The sequence below is a fragment of the Odontesthes bonariensis genome, chromosome 21 (assembly GCF_027942865.1).
Source record: "Odontesthes bonariensis isolate fOdoBon6 chromosome 21, fOdoBon6.hap1, whole genome shotgun sequence".
Lineage (NCBI taxonomy): Eukaryota > Metazoa > Chordata > Actinopteri > Atheriniformes > Atherinopsidae > Odontesthes > Odontesthes bonariensis.
Genome location: NC_134526.1, coordinates 32,346,874 through 32,365,433, shown reverse-complemented (window position 1 = coordinate 32,365,433; position 18,560 = coordinate 32,346,874). Strand labels below are relative to the sequence as shown.

At 47.0% G+C, this 18,560-nt stretch overlaps 1 protein-coding gene across 3 annotated transcripts in view; it reads left to right on the top strand.

Moving 5' to 3' along the window:
- Nucleotides 1-18,560, top strand: part of LOC142371445 (uncharacterized) — a 39,804-nt gene that overhangs the window by 18,659 nt on the left and 2,585 nt on the right. Inside the window, exons 4-6 of one of the 3 annotated variants that reach the window (XM_075454113.1) lie at nucleotides 7,979-8,068; nucleotides 15,983-16,186; nucleotides 16,298-16,477. In XM_075454113.1, the coding sequence (XP_075310228.1) occupies nucleotides 7,979-8,068; nucleotides 15,983-16,186; nucleotides 16,298-16,477 (474 nt within the window). Of the gene's footprint in view, nucleotides 1-7,978; nucleotides 8,069-15,982; nucleotides 16,187-16,294; nucleotides 16,478-18,560 lie in introns of all 3 variants that reach the window. The other 2 variants (XM_075454112.1, XM_075454114.1) reach the window with 2 other exon arrangements.

Here is an 18,560-nt window from a genome sequence, read left to right as displayed (position 1 = left end):
CAGACCTCTACCTTCTGACCTGTCCCACCTGGAGCAGTGGGCTGCACTGTGTCAGACCTCTACCCTCAGACCTGTCCCACCTGGAGCAGTGGGCTGCACTGTGTCAGACCTCTACCCTCAGACCTGTCCCACCTGGAGCAGTGGGCTGCACTGTGTCAGGCCTCTACCTTCTGACCCGTCCCACCTGGAGCAGTGGGCTGCACTGTGTCAGACCTCTACCCTCAGACCTGTCCCACCTGGAGCAGTGGGATGCACTGTGTCAGGCCTCTACCCTCAGACCTGTCCCACATGGAGCAGTGGGCTGCACTGTGTCAGACCTCTACCTCCTGACCTGTCCCACCTGGAGCAGTGGGCTGCACTGTGTCAGACCTCTACCTTCTGACCTGTCCCACCTGGAGCAGTGGGCTGCACTGTGTCAGACCTCAACCCTCAGACCTGTCCCACCTGGAGCAGTGGGTTGCACTGTGTCAGACCTCTACCCTCAGACCTGTCCCACCTGGAGCAGTGGGCTGCACTGTGTCAGACCTCTACCTCCTGACCTGTCCCACCTGGAGCAGTGGGCTGCACTGTGTCAGACCTCTACCTCCTGACCTGTCCCACCTGGAGCAGTGGGCTGCACTGTGTCAGACCTCTACCCTCAGACCTGTCCCACCTGGAGCAGTGGGCTGCACTGTGTCAGGCCTCTACCTTCTGACCTGTCCCACCTGGAGCAGTGGGCTGCACTGTGTCAGACCTCTACCTCCTGACCTGTCCCACCTGGAGCAGTGGGCTGCACTGTGTCAGACCTCTACCTTCTGACCTGTCCCACCTGGAACAGTGGGCTGCACTGTGTCAGACCTCTACCTTCTGACCTGTCCCACCTGGAGATGTGGGCTGCACTGTGTCAGACCTCTACCTTCTGACCTGTCCCACCTGGAGCAGTGGGCTGCACTGTGTCAGACCTCTACCTCCTTACCTGTCCCACCTGGAGCAGTGGGCTGCACTGTGTCAGACCTCTACCTCCTGACCTGTCCCACCTGGAGCAGTGGGCTGCACTGTGTCAGGCCTCTACCCTCAGACCTGTCCCACCTGGATTAGTGGGCTGCACTGTGTCAGACCTCTACCTCCTGACCTGTCCCACCTGGAGCAGTGGGCTGCACTGTGTCAGACCTCTACCTTCTGACCTGTCCCACCTGGAGCAGTGGGCTGCACTGTGTCAGACCTCTACCTTCTGACCTGTCCCACCTGGAGCAGTGGGCTGCACTGTGTCAGACCTCTACCCTCAGACCTGTCCCACCTGGAGCAGTGGGTTGCACTGTGTCAGACCTCTACCCTCAGACCTGTCCCACCTGGAGCAGTGGGCTGCACTGTGTCAGGCCTCTACCTTCTGACCCGTCCCACCTGGAGCAGTGGGCTGCACTGTGTCAGACCTCTACCCTCAGACCTGTCCCACCTGGAGCAGTGGGATGCACTGTGTCAGGCCTCTACCTCCTGACCTGTCCCACCTGGAGCAGTGGGCTGCACTGTGTCAGACCTCTACCTTCTGACCTGTCCCACCTGGAGCAGTGGGCTGCACTGTGTCAGACTTCTACCTTCTGACCTGTCCCACCTGGAGCAGTGGGCTGCACTGTGTCAGACCTCTACCTTCTGACCTGTCCCACCTGGAGCAGTGGGCTGCACTGTGTCAGACCTCTACCCTCAGACCTGTCCCACCTGGAGCAGTGGGCTGCACTGTGTCAGACCTCTACCCTCAGACCTGTCCCACCTGGAGCAGTGGGTTGCACTGTGTCAGACCTCTACCCTCAGACCTGTCCCACCTGGAGCAGTGGGCTGCACTGTGTCAGACCTCTACCTTCTGACCTGTCCCACCTGGAGCAGTGGGCTGCACTGTGTCAGACCTCTACCTCCTGACCTGTCCCACCTGGAGCAGTGGGCTGCACTCTGTCAGACCTCTACCTTCTGACCTGTCCCACCTGGAGCAGTGGGCTGCACTGTGTCAGACCTCTACCCTCAGACCTGTCCCACCTGGAGCAGTGGGCTGCACTGTGTCAGACCTCTACCTCCTGACCTGTCCCACCTGGAGCAGTGGGCTGCACTGTGTCAGACCTCTACCTTCTGACTTGTCCCACCTGGAGCAGTGGGCTGCACTGTGTCAGACCTCTACCTCCTGACCTGTCCCACCTGGAGCAGTGGGCTGCACTGTGTCAGACCTCTACCTTCTGACCTGTCCCACCTGGAGCAGTGGGCTGCACTGTGTCAGACCTCTACCCTCAGACCTGTCCCACCTGGAGCAGTGGGCTGCACTGTGTCAGGCCTCTACCTTCTGACCTGTCCCACCTGGAGCAGTGGGCTGCACTGTGTCAGACCTCTACCTCCTGACCTGTCCCACCTGGAGCAGTGGGCTGCACTGTGTCAGACCTCTACCTTCAGACCTGTCCCACCTGGAGCAGTGGGCTGCACTGTGTCAGACCTCTACCTTCTGACCTGTCCCACCTGGAGATGTGGGCTGCACTGTGTCAGACCTCTACCTTCTGACCTGTCCCACATGGAGCAGTGGGCTGCACTGTGTCAGACCTCTACCTTCAGACCTGTACCACCTGGAGCAGTGGGCTGCACTGTGTCAGACCTCTACCCTCAGACCTGTCCCACATGGAGCAGTGGGCTGCACTGTGTCAGACCTCTACCTTCAGACCTGTCCCACCTGGAGCAGTGGGCTGCACTGTGTCAGACCTCTACCCTCAGACCTGTCCCACCTGGAGCAGTGGGATGCACAGTGTCAGACCTCTACCTCCTGACCTGTCCCACCTGGAGCAGTGGGCTGCACTGTGTCAGGCCTCTACCCTCAGACCTGTCCCACCTGGAGCAGTGGGCTGCACTGTGTCAGACCTCTACCTCCTGACCTGTCCCACCTGGAGCAGTGGGCTGCACTGTGTCAGACCTCTACCCTCAGACCTGTCCCACCTGGAGCAGTGGGCTGCACTGTGTCAGACCTCTACCCTCAGACCTGTCCCACCTGGAGCAGTGGGTTGCACTGTGTCAGACCTCTACCCTCAGACCTGTCCCACCTGGAGCAGTGGGCTGCACTGTGTCAGGCCTCTACCTTCTGACCCGTCCCACCTGGAGCAGTGGGCTGCACTGTGTCAGACCTCTACCCTCAGACCTGTCCCACCTGGAGCAGTGGGATGCACTGTGTCAGGCCTCTACCCTCAGACCTGTCCCACATGGAGCAGTGGGCTGCACTGTGTCAGACCTCTACCTCCTGACCTGTCCCACCTGGAGCAGTGGGCTGCACTGTGTCAGACCTCTACCTTCTGACCTGTCCCACCTGGAGCAGTGGGCTGCACTGTGTCAGACCTCAACCCTCAGACCTGTCCCACCTGGAGCAGTGGGTTGCACTGTGTCAGACCTCTACCCTCAGACCTGTCCCACCTGGAGCAGTGGGCTGCACTGTGTCAGACCTCTACCTCCTGACCTGTCCCACCTGGAGCAGTGGGCTGCACTGTGTCAGACCTCTACCTCCTGACCTGTCCCACCTGGAGCAGTGGGCTGCACTGTGTCAGACCTCTACCCTCAGACCTGTCCCACCTGGAGCAGTGGGCTGCACTGTGTCAGGCCTCTACCTTCTGACCTGTCCCACCTGGAGCAGTGGGCTGCACTGTGTCAGACCTCTACCTCCTGACCTGTCCCACCTGGAGCAGTGGGCTGCACTGTGTCAGACCTCTACCTTCTGACCTGTCCCACCTGGAACAGTGGGCTGCACTGTGTCAGACCTCTACCTTCTGACCTGTCCCACCTGGAGATGTGGGCTGCACTGTGTCAGACCTCTACCTTCTGACCTGTCCCACCTGGAGCAGTGGGCTGCACTGTGTCAGACCTCTACCTCCTGACCTGTCCCACCTGGAGCAGTGGGCTGCACTGTGTCAGACCTCTACCTCCTGACCTGTCCCACCTGGAGCAGTGGGCTGCACTGTGTCAGGCCTCTACCCTCAGACCTGTCCCACCTGGATTAGTGGGCTGCACTGTGTCAGACCTCTACCTCCTGACCTGTCCCACCTGGAGCAGTGGGCTGCACTGTGTCAGACCTCTACCTTCTGACCTGTCCCACCTGGAGCAGTGGGCTGCACTGTGTCAGACCTCTACCTCCTGACCTGTCCCACCTGGAGCAGTGGGCTGCACTGTGTCAGACCTCTACCTTCTGACCCGTCCCACCTGGAGCAGTGGGCTGCACTGTGTCAGACCTCTACCCTCAGACCTGTCCCACCTGGAGCAGTGGGATGCACTGTGTCAGGCCTCTACCCTCAGACCTGTCCCACATGGAGTAGTGGGCTGCACTGTGTCAGACCTCTACCTCCTGACCTGTCCCACCTGGAGCAGTGGGCTGCACTGTGTCAGACCTCTACCTTCTGACCTGTCCCACCTGGAGCAGTGGGCTGCACTGTGTCAGACCTCTACCCTCAGAAACTGTCCCACCTGGAGCAGTGGGTTGCACTGTGTCAGACCTCTACCCTCAGACCTGTCCCACCTGGAGCAGTGGGCTGCACTGTGTCAGACCTCTACCTTCTGACCTGTCCCACCTGGAGCAGTGGGCTGCACTGTGTCAGACCTCTACCCTCAGACCTGTCCCACCTGGAGCAGTGGGCTGCACTGTGTCAGACCTCTACCCTCAGACCTGTCCCACCTGGAGCAGTGGGATGCACTGTGTCAGGCCTATACCCTCAGACCTGTCCCACCTGGAGCAGTGGGCTGCACTGTGTCAGACCTCTACCCTCAGACCTGTCCCACCTGGAGCAGTGGGCTGCACTGTGTCAGACCTCTACCCTCAGACCTGTCCCACATGGAGCAGTGGGCTGCACTGTGTCAGGCCTCTACCCTCAGACCTGTCCCACCTGGAGCAGTGGGCTGCACTGTGTCAGACCTCTACCTCCTGACCTGTCCCACCTGGGTGTCCCACCTGCAGACTGAGCTCCTGCTGGTACAGCTCTTCAGGTCACTGAGGCCCCCAAACCCCCTGACCAGGGCCGCAGTGGGACTCATTCATCCCTGGAGTTTCATGCCTCAGACCGGCCCACTTCAGATCACAACCTATTATTAAAATCATGTCATTATAACCTTACATTTGATTTAGAAAACACATTTTGACTTAACCAATTAAGATATTTCCAACGTTAAAATATGCAGGTTTATTTCTTATTACTTTCATCCTATTGGGTCTTTGTGTATTTACTATCTTACTTTTAATGATAAAAATATAACGGGTCACTACTGTCGTTTGGTCATAGGAAGTGGTTATATTGGAACTAATGCTTGTTCACACATGCAGTCCCCTCATCACTACGGGCTCTGCTTCTGACACTAAGTCACATTTTAAAAATGGTCATAATTCTCAGCACAAATCTCCCTTTTTTACAAATCCTTCTGATCAGTTCAGGTCAGTTTCATTAATGTAGCACTGCATCTTCGAGCATCTCAGGGCACTTTTCATATAGAGCAGGTCTACACCATACTTTTAATTATATTCATTCCAATAATATTCTCTCAATGAGTAATCCTACCTGCCCTCTCTGGACCTGTGGGCTCATGGCTGGTGCTCGGTGCTGCATCTTCTGACTCTGAGGGGTTAGGGTTAGGGAGTTTCCCATAAGGCGTTGCATCATACTATTATTTAAACGATATAGCGTTTCGTTATATGCCACAACGCCACACAATGATCATTAATTAACATGAACAGTGGTTTGCAGGCAGAGTTCAACATATTGCCTTACCCGTTTCATCGTCCTCATTTGACGTTACAAACCGCGAGCTCCTTTTAGTGAAAAAGTTTCCAATATTTGCATATTTAGCTGCGTCTGTTTCCAGAGCTTTCCTCTTTTTAATTCTAGCCGTCTCCTCATCCTTGCTCTTTCTACTTTCCATCTTTCAAACCCCACTGACCAAGTGCGCTGACGTGTTCCGTCAGGACACGTCTGCAAAAAACCAAAGAAAAAGACCAGAGCTGCCAGTGGAGGCTACCCAGGGACAGCGGTAGCAGCACGTAGGCAACCCACTGCCGTAACTGAACACCGGCCCAAAAAAGAAAAACTAAAGAAAGAGCCAACACCGACCATTACAGAGAGCACCCCACCATCAAACTGGCCCACCGGGAATTGTCCCGGTCCTCCCGATTAGCCACTCCGGGCCTGGCTGTGATAGCCACACACAGCGGAGGGACAGAGAGACCAGAGAACTTGTAATATGTTAACTTTGAGGTTATATTAAAATGTGCTTTTTTTCAACTTCCAAAAATTTTGATTTGAGGGGGAAAGGGGGAAAAAGCACAATTATTACAAATACTACAATACTAATTGTGTTATTTCAATGTTGAAACACATATACAAATAAGGAAAGCAGGAGTTTTTGTTGCCTTGTGTGTACTTAGTAAATACACGCACTCTTTCACACACACACACACACACACACACACTTATGCTCTGTCCTCCTAGAACACAGTACAAAAAGCTACCAGAGGAGCTTTTTGGGAAAAAAAATGGGATTTTGAACAAATGAAGACAACAGTGAAAGACTGTCAAAGAAAAATAAGCGATACCAGTACAACTGAATTATTGGATGAGAGTAAAAGCACTAATTTGACAGAAAACTACTTCTTCTCTACTCAGTGAATTAACATTTGCGTTGCTAAGTAGCCTATGTTGGCTAGGTAGTTAGCCAGCATTTATCTAGCTCCCTTCATACCATTCCAGTTCTCTTCCTTGTTAGCGAGCGTAGCTGGCCATTTATTTCTCTGGTGCTAGACTCATAACTGATTGTGAATGTTTATTTCAATTTGATTCTGTAAAGAGTTTGCGTCTCACAATTACTTTGAGTCCTATAGAACAGCTCATCCTGCAGAAGGGGATAACTTTTTAAAGACATTGAAATCGGAAACTGGCCTGCGACTCATTTAAAATTGATCTGGCTTTGAGAACCACTGTTTGCCGGCCATGTGATTGACGTTGATCTGTGTTTCCTGAAGAAAAGATGGAACGCTCTTCAGCCCGCTGTGACCTGCTTTTCTTCTCTTTAGGTGTTAGTGATGCTTTCCTTTGGCTTCTCTGGATGGAAATCCATTTCCCTCAGTCGGGTTCTTACAGTTGGCTCACAAACATTGGCTCCTGTTTCTGACCAATAGGGTTTCATTTCTTTTGTTGAACATTTTCTATTTTCAGACATATCCCTTTAAGTTTTCTGTCCTGACTCTCTGACGTCTTCCTTCTACAACCTTCTCATTCTGTTTGGACTTCAGACCCAGCTGACAGGGAACATCCAACATCTTTTGCCACACTTTGAGTTGAATTACCTTCTTGAAGGAGTTTTAGAATCCATTGTTTCCACTGACAGTTGGGGCCATGTTTCCTGTCAGTTATTTGGGTGCATCATCTCTGCAGGGCTCTCTTTTAAATGCAGACTCACTTGGATGTTTAGACTTGTGCAGTTTTAGACATTCCATTTTTTTTTAAACGTATTACGTGTCTTTTTCAAAGCCAGAATGTTCAGCTATCAAGTTAAATTGCTTTCTGTTGCAATCTTTTTTTCTTTTTTTTTATCAGTTTTTATACAAAATAAAAAGCTGAATGAGTATTCTATAAGAGCAGTGATTCCATCATTTTTGCCAGCAGTTGTACCACTGTGAGGTAATTCATCTTTGTGGAAAACCCTTGTTATGATAGCGGATATATTTGCATAAATGGATGCTAATGTGCATGGTTGCAACAATAAATATTTTATTGGTCCCTTTTAAGCTTGTGCATGTAAAATAATGTAGCATGTTTTCCTTGACCTTTTTCTCTGTTTCCAGCTTCAGTTTCCTGCTTGGTAGTTAGGGTTAGACCAGGGTTAGGTCAAGTTTAGGGAAAGGATCAGAGACAATAAAAACAGCTCAGCGGATTTTAATTCAAACTTTTATGTGTGTGTTTGTGTGTGTGTGTGTTTGTGTGTGTGTGCGCATGTGGGGTTGGTTCATAAGAACCGGTTCAACTGCCCATCCTGCTTTAAGAGCTACCGTACCATGCTGGACCTGGCCCAGCACCGCTGCAGCGCCGCGGCCAAAAACCAGGTTGGTGTGAGCGTGACTGAGCGTGTGTGTGGCAGAGTCAGCAGGGCTGCAGCTGTGGGGAAGGGCCAACTGACACTAATAATGGTGTTTTAGATGTGATGGTCAGAATAATATTCCGCTTAACAGTGGATAGAGCCAGCCTCCGATGGAAATGCCTTTTTGTTCTTTAGCAGCTCTTTACCTCTGCCATAGTGTGAGCTCACTGGTTGCATTGTGAGCTTTTTTTTTTAACAGTGTAACAAATACAGATCACGGTTACTGAATGTTATATTTTAGTAATGGAGCTAAAATCCCATGCAAAAACGTCTTTGAAGTCATGTGACTTTGTCAGAATGATTCCATTTTTTTATTTCACTACATCGCTCCTATTTGTTTTTGCTTGAGTACCAATATTGAAGCTGGAATGCCAGCTGATTAAACCCTTAGACCTCACACAGTGTTAGCTCAGAGTCTTGAGTTAATCAAGAATATTTGGCAGACAATGGTGATTTCTATCACATTACCTTCTCCTTACTTATTTCTCAGGTTGCTGACAAGTAAGCAAACCTTCAACATCGTGTCCAAACGTCTTGGGTTTTAGCCATATTTTTGTTTTGGAAGTGAAAATAAAGCTGCATATTAAAGGAATAGTTCACAAACTGTTACCGTTTTTGGTAACAGTTCTTTTTTATAATGTGTTTTATCTTTTTATGTACAAGCCCTAACAAAAATGTTAGAATCACCACACTAAGAGGATGTTCATTGAGCTTTTGTATCTCATACAATAACTATAGAAATGAATAAGTAAACAAAACACAGAGGTGACACTATACATGTTTATGGAATAGCTGAAAATTCTGGCTTCATGAGCTGTCGTACCTGGATGAAATATGGCCCCAACAAGGGCGCTGTCAGTGGAAGCAATAGGCTATGCAACTCCTTAAAGGTCCCGTTGTTTGTTTTTCTGGCTGATCTGCAGCGTTTCAATGAAATAGTAAACACCCAAAACTAAAAAAATAAAAAAATTTAAAAAAATACATACGCATGTATCTTGATGCTGGAAGGATTTGTTTTATCCAGGAGCCTTTTCACACATGTCACACTGAGTGAAAGGCAGGATTTCCCTTTGTGATCAGATTCTTCAAGCGGTGCACCCCAGCTACAGCGTGCACTGAGACCCTTTTTAACATGGGAACATGTGATCCACCACCACTTTGATTGAAGATGTGTGTTTTTGTTGAGGGGCCAAGTATCTCCTTCACCAGCACCAATATGTCTGGCTGTGTTCTCTACACATCACAGACGTCAGTTTGAAACTTGGCTAAACATCCCAGCAGAACACTGGCTTTGTAGGGAGACTGAAGCTGAAAGTTGAGGCTGTTCCAACACTAAAAGGGCACAAATCTTAACCTCAAGCAGTAAGTGAAACCATTTCAAATATCTGTGTAGTGTTGGCATTAGATGTATGAACGCCTTTTAGTACATCATGGGTGCAATGAGTAAAAAGATAGAAAGATAGATACTTTATTAATCCTGAGGAAAATTCAAAAGACAGCCGAAGGGGGCTAACTGTACTTTGTTTCAAAAGGTAATTAATAATTTGTTCACAGGGCAACCAACAGTATCCATTTGTTGTATCTGCAATGGCTCAGAAAGACACAGCCAACCATTGCTAGGATTTACCCTCACCCACCACACACACACACACACACACGCACACACACACACACAGACACACACTTCTTGTATTGGGTACAAAGAACAGCAATTAGCAACTTAGGCTACGGCTACACGGAGACGTTTTTCACTGTAACCGATATTTTTGCTTATCGTTTGGCTGTCGCGGCCACACGGAGCCGGCGTTCCCAGTACCCCAAAACGATAGTTTTGGAGAACGGGTTCCAGAGTGGGAAGATCTGAGTACGGCGTCGTTTTGTTTCCATTGTTACAGCCAGAACGGATTCGTTTACATCTGTGTCACAGCCACATGGCTAACGCAGTGACGTATACACATACGTCAGTGACCAGAACAAAAAGCGGCTTCCATTCAAAATCCGGAAGAAGAAGACAACACAACAAGGACAGACAGCGATCATCATGGACCCCACAACATTGATAGCAGCACTGCTGCAGACACTGCTAACTACAGCGGCGTTGTTGAAGGAACATTTACAGGTGATGCGCTGGTAGAAGTAGGGGCGTACACGCATGCGCATTGCTTCTTCTATTGTTCTGGTGTAACCGGTGGGGGTGGCTTACAGCGCACATATAGGTGTGGCGTGTGTACTGCATCGTTTTCAGCGTTTTCATCGTTTCCATCTGGACCTGATTCTTTACAGAAGCTTTCCTGTGTGGTCGCAATAATTTTCGTACCCGTTTTCAAAAAAACCCTCGTTTCATTTTCGTGTAGCCTTAGTTGCAGGTAGCAATGAAGGTGTGTGAACAACTTTACCCTTTCCAGTAGTTGAAGCATGTGTTTTCTACGTTAATTGGCATTTTACTGGACTTCCAACATCTGAAAAAAGTAAATGAGTTGAGGAACTGAAAGGTGACATAAACCATAATGTTGCACAGTTGCAGGCAATGAGCTTATTCACCCAACGGATGTCTTGTTGTAATCTTTGTTGTGGCACTTTGTCACTTTCACAATCTGGATCCGATTCTGGCTTGAACATAGACGATTGAACTTGAGATGTTGCTGTGCTCGAAAATGTGGCCTTTGTCAAAGTTTCTTATTTGTTTACAAGTTCTAGCTTCCTGACTAACTGAACCCCCCCAAGCGGGTTGAAGAGAAGCAGCCATGGACTGTGGATGGTTGGTTGGAAGTTAGACTCAGAGATGAATCACCAAGGAGACGATGCTGGAACTTTAGTTCGCTCCAATGAAACACAGAAAGATGACTGGCTGAAGGAAACCAGCACATTTCCACCATCAGTGATGAAATTCAATTCAAATTCAATTCAAATTCAAAAATACTTTATTTATCCCAGAGGGAAATTAAATGTTGATGTAGCTCAATTAAATCAAGGAGTTATTATAGATGCTGATGGCTGTGGGCAGGAAAGATTTCCTGTAGCGGTCCGTTTTGCATCCAACCTGAAGAAGCCTTTGACTGAAGAGACTCTGTTTTCTGATAACAGTCTCATGGAGAGGATGTTCAGGGTTGTCCATAATTCTCTTGATTTTATGCAAAATCCTTCTTTGCATTATTGTCTCCAGAGGTTCCACAGTCGTCCCCAGAACAGAACCAGCCTTCCTTATCAGGTTGTTGAGTCTTTTTAGGTCCCTGGTTCTGATGCTGCTGCCCCAACAGATGACGCAAGAGGAAATGACGCTCTCAACAACAGACTTGTAGAAGATCTGCAACATCTTGTTGCAAACCTTGAAGGACCTTAGCTTCCTCAAGAAGTACAGTCTGCTCTGTCCTTTCTTGTAGATTGCTTCACTGTTGTGTCTCCAGTCCAGTCTGTTGTCCACATGAACACCAAGGTATTTATATTCCTCAACCACCTCCACTTCTTCTCCCATGATGGAAACAGGGTTTGATCTGACCTTGTTTCTCCTGAAATCTACAATCATCTCCTTTGTTTTGTTAACATTCAAGATGAGATGATTGTTCCCACACCATGCCACAAAGCGGTCCACCAGCTCTCTGTACTCAGCTTCTTGTCCATCTCTGATACACCCGACAACTGCAGAGTCATCTGAATATTTCTGTAGATGACAGGAGTCTGACTTGTACTGGAAGTCTGAAGTGTACAGAGTGAAAAGGAATGGTGAGAGTACAGTCCCCTGTGGTGCTCCTGTGCTGCTGATCACCTGGTTAGACACACAATTCTTCAGTCTGACAAACTGTGGTCTGTTTGTCAGGTAGTCATTAATCCAGGTGATTGTTGAGGCCTCCACCTGAGTCTTCTGGAGTTTCAGACGAAGCAGATCAGGCTGGATTGTGTTAAATGCACTGGAGAAATCAAAGAACATGATCCTCACAGTGCTGCCTGCTTTATCCAGATGACAGTGGGTTTGTTGAAGCAGGTGTATGATAGCGTCTTCAACTCCAACTCCATGGCGATAAGCAAACTGTAGGGGGTCCTGATATGTGCTGGTTTGCTTACACAGGTGGGTCAACAGGAGTCTCTCCAGGACCTTCATGATGTGGGATGTCAGTGCAACAGGTCTGTAGTCATTGATATCTGAAGGGTGAGTTTTCTTTGGTACCGGAACCAGACAGGATGTCTTCCACAACAGTGGTACCTTCTCTTGGGTCAAGCTAAGGTTGAAAAGGTGTTGCAGAATCCCACAGAGCTGCTCTGCACAGGCCTTCAGGACTCGGGGGCTGACACCATCTGGACCTGCAGCCTTGTTCCGGTTCAGTCTTTCCAACTGCCTCTTCACCTGACTTCTAGAAACAGAAAAGTGGGAGGGGGAGGCAAAGGGGACAGCAGCATCTCCTGATTGGGTTGAAGACAAACTAGTGGAAGCAGAAGAATCCATGACTGAGGTGGAGGTGGAGATGTTACAGGAAAGCTGTGGGTCAGAGGAGGGTGGGATGTCTCTTTGGCTGGGAACAGGAGGGGAGGATGGTGAGCTTGTTCCTGAACTGAACCTGTTGAAGAATGTGTTCAGCTTGCTCTGTCCAGACTTCCATCCACCCAATCCTCCCTCTGCTTGAGGCCTGTGATCTTCTTCATTCCTGACCACACATCTCTGATATTGTTCCTCTGCAGTTTACTCTCAAGCTTCTTTCTATACACCTCCTTGCTCTCTCTGATCTTGACTTTGAGCTGCTTCTGTATACTCCTCAGTAACTCCCTGTCTCGCTCCCTAAAGGCTCTTTTTTTCTTGTTCAATAGTTCCTTTAGCTCACTGGTGATCCAGGGTTTGTTATTAGGGAAGCATCTCACTGTTCTGGTGGGGATGGTGTTGTCCACACAGAAGTTTATATAGTCAGTCACACACTCAGTCATGGCATTAATGTCCTCTCCATGTGGCTTACAAAGAGAAATCCAATCGGTTGCATCAAAACAACCCTGTAAGGCTTCTTCAGCTTCCTCTGACCACTTTCTAACAGTCTTTTTTGTGACAGGTAGTCTCTGGACAAGGGGTTTATATGCTGAACAGAGAAAAACAAGGTTGTGATCTGATTTTCCCAGGGGAGGTCTTGATTTGGAAATGTATGAATCCTTGACATTTGTGTAAAACAAATCCAATGTCTTGTTTTCTCTGGTAGAGCAGCTGACAAACTGTTGAAAAGTTGGCAGTGTAGCAGAGAGTGAGGCATGATTAAAATCACCAGATATTGCCACAAAAGAATTGGGGTGTTGAGTCTGTATCTTAGCAACAACGGAACTGATGACATCACATGCAGTGTCGGCAACAGCTGAGGGTGGAATGTAAACAGCCACCAAAACAACACTGGTGAACTCTCTTGGCAAATAATATGGACGAAAACTTACTGCCAATAGTTCAATGTCAGGACTGCAGATACGACTCTTCACAGTAACATGTCCTGGGTGACACCATCTGTTGTTGACAAGCACTGCCAATCCACCCCCTTTCCTTTTCCTGCTACTCTTTAAATCTCGATCTGCTCGTACAGTCAGGAAGCCCGGCAGTGAGACGCTGGAGTCGGGGATATGATCCTGCAGCCATGTCTCAGTAAAACACATAATGCTACATTGCCGATATTCTTGCTGAGTCCTTATCAAGGCTAAAAGTTCATCCAACTTGTTAGCTAACAATCTTACATTTCCCATGATGACGGATGGCAGAGATGGTTTGAACTTCTTCTTTCTTTCTCTCCTCTTTGCTCCTGCTCTGCATCCACGACGCCTCCTTTTCAATTCCAGTGGGATTTCTGGCTTCAGTTGTCGAATTATTTCTGCTTTTCCAATGTTAATCAGCTGCTCCCTGTTGTAAACTACCCTGTTGCTATGGTGATGCATCATGACAAAAGAGTAAAATATACAAAAGTATTGGGAAAAATTAATCCAGCTGCACAGCATCCAAGGCAGGAAGGAACAGTTGTCCAAAAAATGCAATTTCTTCCAAGAAATAACAGGAATGAAATTTAGAAAAAAAGAAAAATCTCAATGTGAGGTACAGAGCTACTCCAACATGCTGCCACCCTCAGTAGCGCATCACTTTATGGGGCTGATGGCAGGTAAAGGACCAGGGGAGATGGCAGCCATCACCTCTACAGGAGATGCACAGCTGGATTCTGACATTTTGGACTCATTCCATCAATCCAAAGGAGCTCATTTTCAGGATGATGATGCATCTCTCCACAGAGTGATGGCATAATGACATAAGCAGCAAACAGTCCGGATCTCAATCTGGGTTCAGATTTAAGGTGGAAACTGAAAAACAACAACAAACAAAAAAAAGCTGCAGAAGCATCCTCCAAGTGTGGTGATTCCATAACTTTTGACAGGGCTTGTAGTGTTCCCACATAACAGGTCAAAGGCAAAAGGTCAATAAAAATCACTGCTCGGCCCAAAAAAGGAAATATTTTTGGCACTGCCAAAATTGATGCAAACAGTAATCAGTGCACTAACTAGTTGCACTTGGAATGCATGTGCACATTGCTCTTTGATGAAAAGGGAAAGAAGAAAAATGTTTTCTGAAAGTTGTTCCTGATTTAGCAGCACTTGCTTTGTTGCAGCTCAGTGTCAGAGCTCCTTCTCTGCTTTGTTGGCATTAATGGATATGATTGTGAGTGGAACACAGCAGGCTGGACATGGGTAAGTAAAAATTATATTACTGGCGTCAATGAAACCTCTTTTGAACCAAACTTACCTTCAAGGTCTTATTTTGTGGTTGCATTTGCACAGCAGAAACCTTAAGGGCTCCAACAGCCAGCCGACGGCTGCTAGATGAAGGTAGAAATGGAAAAGGAAACAACTTTCCCACAATGCAGACAGAAAAACAAAAAGTTTGTGCCATTTAAAGCACCTTATATTACTGGATGTGCAGTTGGGAAGTTCCGGTTGGACAGAAAGTCAGGTGAAAATCTCACTCTGGTGACGGTGGCAGCCGTTGACGGCAGGGAAGGAGCTGATTGCCAGAAGTACGCCACCAACCAAACCCGTCAGCCTCAGGGAGACACTTCTCATAGAACAGGGATTCCATTAACAGTTGGAGCTTTTGGAGCCAGCCAATCTAAATACTTTTTTTTGGTAATTTTGATTAATTACATATTTGTTATGACTGCTGTGACATTTCAAAAAGACTTTTTTCTTCTGATCCGCCTTCACAGTGCAGCTTTAATGTAGCACTTGTTCGGAGTCCAGCTGCTTTTATCTTGAGTGTGCCCTAATCACCTGAAGTCCTGTGGGTAACATACTAATGACATTTTGTTTTCACTTCCAATTCAATGCTCTTTTTATTTGGGTTTCTTCTTCTTTATTTTTGATTTCATGGTAGTAGTTATTGTAGTAGTAAACATTGTCTGTTTACTAGACTGGAAAGTATATCCAGAGCTGATGAGGAAAGTGCTCCAAACTCCAAAGACACAGACCTGAGGACAGCTCAGTGTTAGATGTATGATGACTTATCCTGGAGTTTCCACGAAGACTAAAGATGGACCAAAATAGTCTTTTCTGTCATTTAATGTTTGTGTGTCTGTGTGTATATGCAGAGCTTGACCACCCCATCCCATCACATGTGTATGCTTTGTAATAAAACAGAAAGGCCAAAGGTTTTTGAGACAGAAGTGAAATACATAAACTTTAAACTGAGCAGCACAAAAAGCTTGAGGAAGTTGATTGAGTGTGGATAAGCAAAAATAAGAGTATTATCACGTTCATCACTCAAATAAATTTTTGAATTCCTGAGTCTCAAAGTGAGAACATTTTACATGGACAACCAGTGTTGTGATAGAATTGATTTTAAGATCCCGTCTCCTTTCTCCCCCACCTCCCAACCCTCTTCCAGACTGTTGGTGGTGGTGGTCGTCGCTCCAATTTCTCAGCTGCTCCCCGCCGTCAGCAGCAGCAGAACAATGCTAACTCCATGATGCAGCCACAGCATGGAGGACACGCGCAGCAGGAACCTCTGCCTTCGCACTGCGTCTCACCGATGTCCCACGGAGGGCAGGGCGGCGGCGTGGCCAGCCAACCTGTGCCAGACCCCCACCAGGTAGGAGGCTAGAAGTCCTGTCCCACAGCTAAAACAAGCACAGGGGGTCCTCAGCGACCCCCAGTGTTGGTGTTATCAGAGTATTATGTTGAGGTTTGTGTGTGCCAGCAGGGCCGTCCCAGCTCGGTGCCCTCTCAGAGCAGCCAGCAGAGCATGAGGAGCTCGACCTCCAACAAACACGTCACTTCCTCCAGTGCCACCCCATCCTCCTCCTACTCCCTTCTTCAGCCCTTGGTGCCAGAGGTAAAGGAGATCAGCTCGGGATACACCAGACTGAGCGCCAACCCCATGGTAGGAGAGAGTGCCTCTACACCAGGCTTTTTGCTATGTGCTGGCTTTCTGTCTTCTCCCCATCTGTCCACTAACATCATAACAGAGGAACTTTGTGCTCTTTGTCCACCGGGGTCCTCTTCCTGCAGCTCAAGTCTTTCTGAAGTGATTCAGTTTTGGTCTGAAATATTTATAAATATAGTAAAACCAAACAGCTTTGTCTTAGCTCTCTTTTTAAATCTTTGGATGTTTTAGTCTGCTGCTTTCTTATAGAATTATGACACTGCTTTTTCATTTAAATGAAATAAATACAATTCTTCCAATTTCACAATTTGTAAAAATCTCAACACAATGAATGATGCACAGAGTAACTTTTAGCCAGGGCCCAACATGGATACATGCTTCAGTGAAATGCTCCTAACTGGGTACTGTTGACATCAGGTGCTGGGTGAGTGGGATTCTTGTTCTCTTGTTACTTTCAGTCAATCCATATGGGTCCTATGGACATAGACAAATATGGACTAGATAAAAAAGTATAAATGAAGTACGATATTCACAAATGTAAATGGTGTCAGAGTGTGTACAGTCACTTTCTGACTCTGGGACAGTAGCAGGCGTTTAGGCCATACAAGTAGAGACTGATGCCCCTTTACTGCGCATCTGTCATGTGTCAAAGTACAAAGTCAGCATGGGGGGGTTCCACCTCTGAGCATGGAAGGGATGTAGTAACAAGGGGAAAAGAATGTGTGTAAAGGGAAATCTGGCATTGTGTAACATGCCACTCTAACCAACAACTGTTGTCACGTTGTGTCAATAAGCTCCAACCGACATGTGAAAAGGGCTTCCAGGGGAGGAAGACAGTAACCAGTTCTTCTGAAACTTTGCTTTCTGTCTGCCTCTGAGCTGCCTGCACACCACACAGTGGTGCTCAGTGGTAAATGGGCCACTCAAAGTGCTTTAACACCACACCATCACTCATTCCGCATGTGTTAGTCTATGCCAGACATGTTCACAAGTCTTTTTTCCAAGTCCGAGTCAAGTCTCAGGTTTTTTGACCCAAGTCCAAGTCTCAAATGACTGTAATGAACGTTCTTTACATGTTTAAACATGCATAAACATGCTTAACCATGCTTAAACATGCTTAAATATGCATAAACATGCATAAACATGCTTAAACATGCATAAACATGCTTAAACATGCTTAAATATGCATAAACATGCATAAACATGCTTAAACATGCTTAACCATATATAAACATGCATAAACATGCTTAACCATGCATAAACATGCTTAACCATGCATAAACATGCCATAAACATGCCATAAACATGCTTAACATGCCATAAACATGCTTAAACATGCTTAAACATGCTTAACCATATATAAACATGCTTAACCATGCTTAAACATGCCATAAACATGCTTAACCATGCATAAACATGCTTAACCATGCATAAACATGCCATAAACATGCTTAAACATGCCATAAACATGCTTAAACATGCATAAACATGCTTAAACATGCTTAACCATATATAAACATGCTTAACCATGCATAAACATGCTTAACCATGCATAAACATGCCATAAACATGCATAAACATGCTAAACATGCCATAAACATGCTTAAACATGCATAAACATGCTTAAACATGCTTAACCATGCATAAACATGCTTAACCATGCATAAACATGCCATAAACATGCATAAACATGCTTAACCATGCTTAAACATGCATAAACATGCTTAAACATGCTTAAATATGCATAAACATGCTTAACCATATATAAACATGCTTAAATATGCATAAACATGCTTAACCATGCATAAACATGCTTAACCATATATAAACATGCTTAAATATGCATAAACATGCTTAAACATGCTTAAACATGCATAAACATGCTTAAACATGCTTAAATATGCATAAACATGCTTAACCATATATAAACATGCTTAAATATGCATAAACATGCATAAACATGCTTAAACATGCTTAAATATGCATAAACATGCTTAACCATGCATAAACATGCTTAAACATGCATAAACATGCTTAAACATGCTTAAACATGCTTAAATATGCATAAACATGCTTAAAC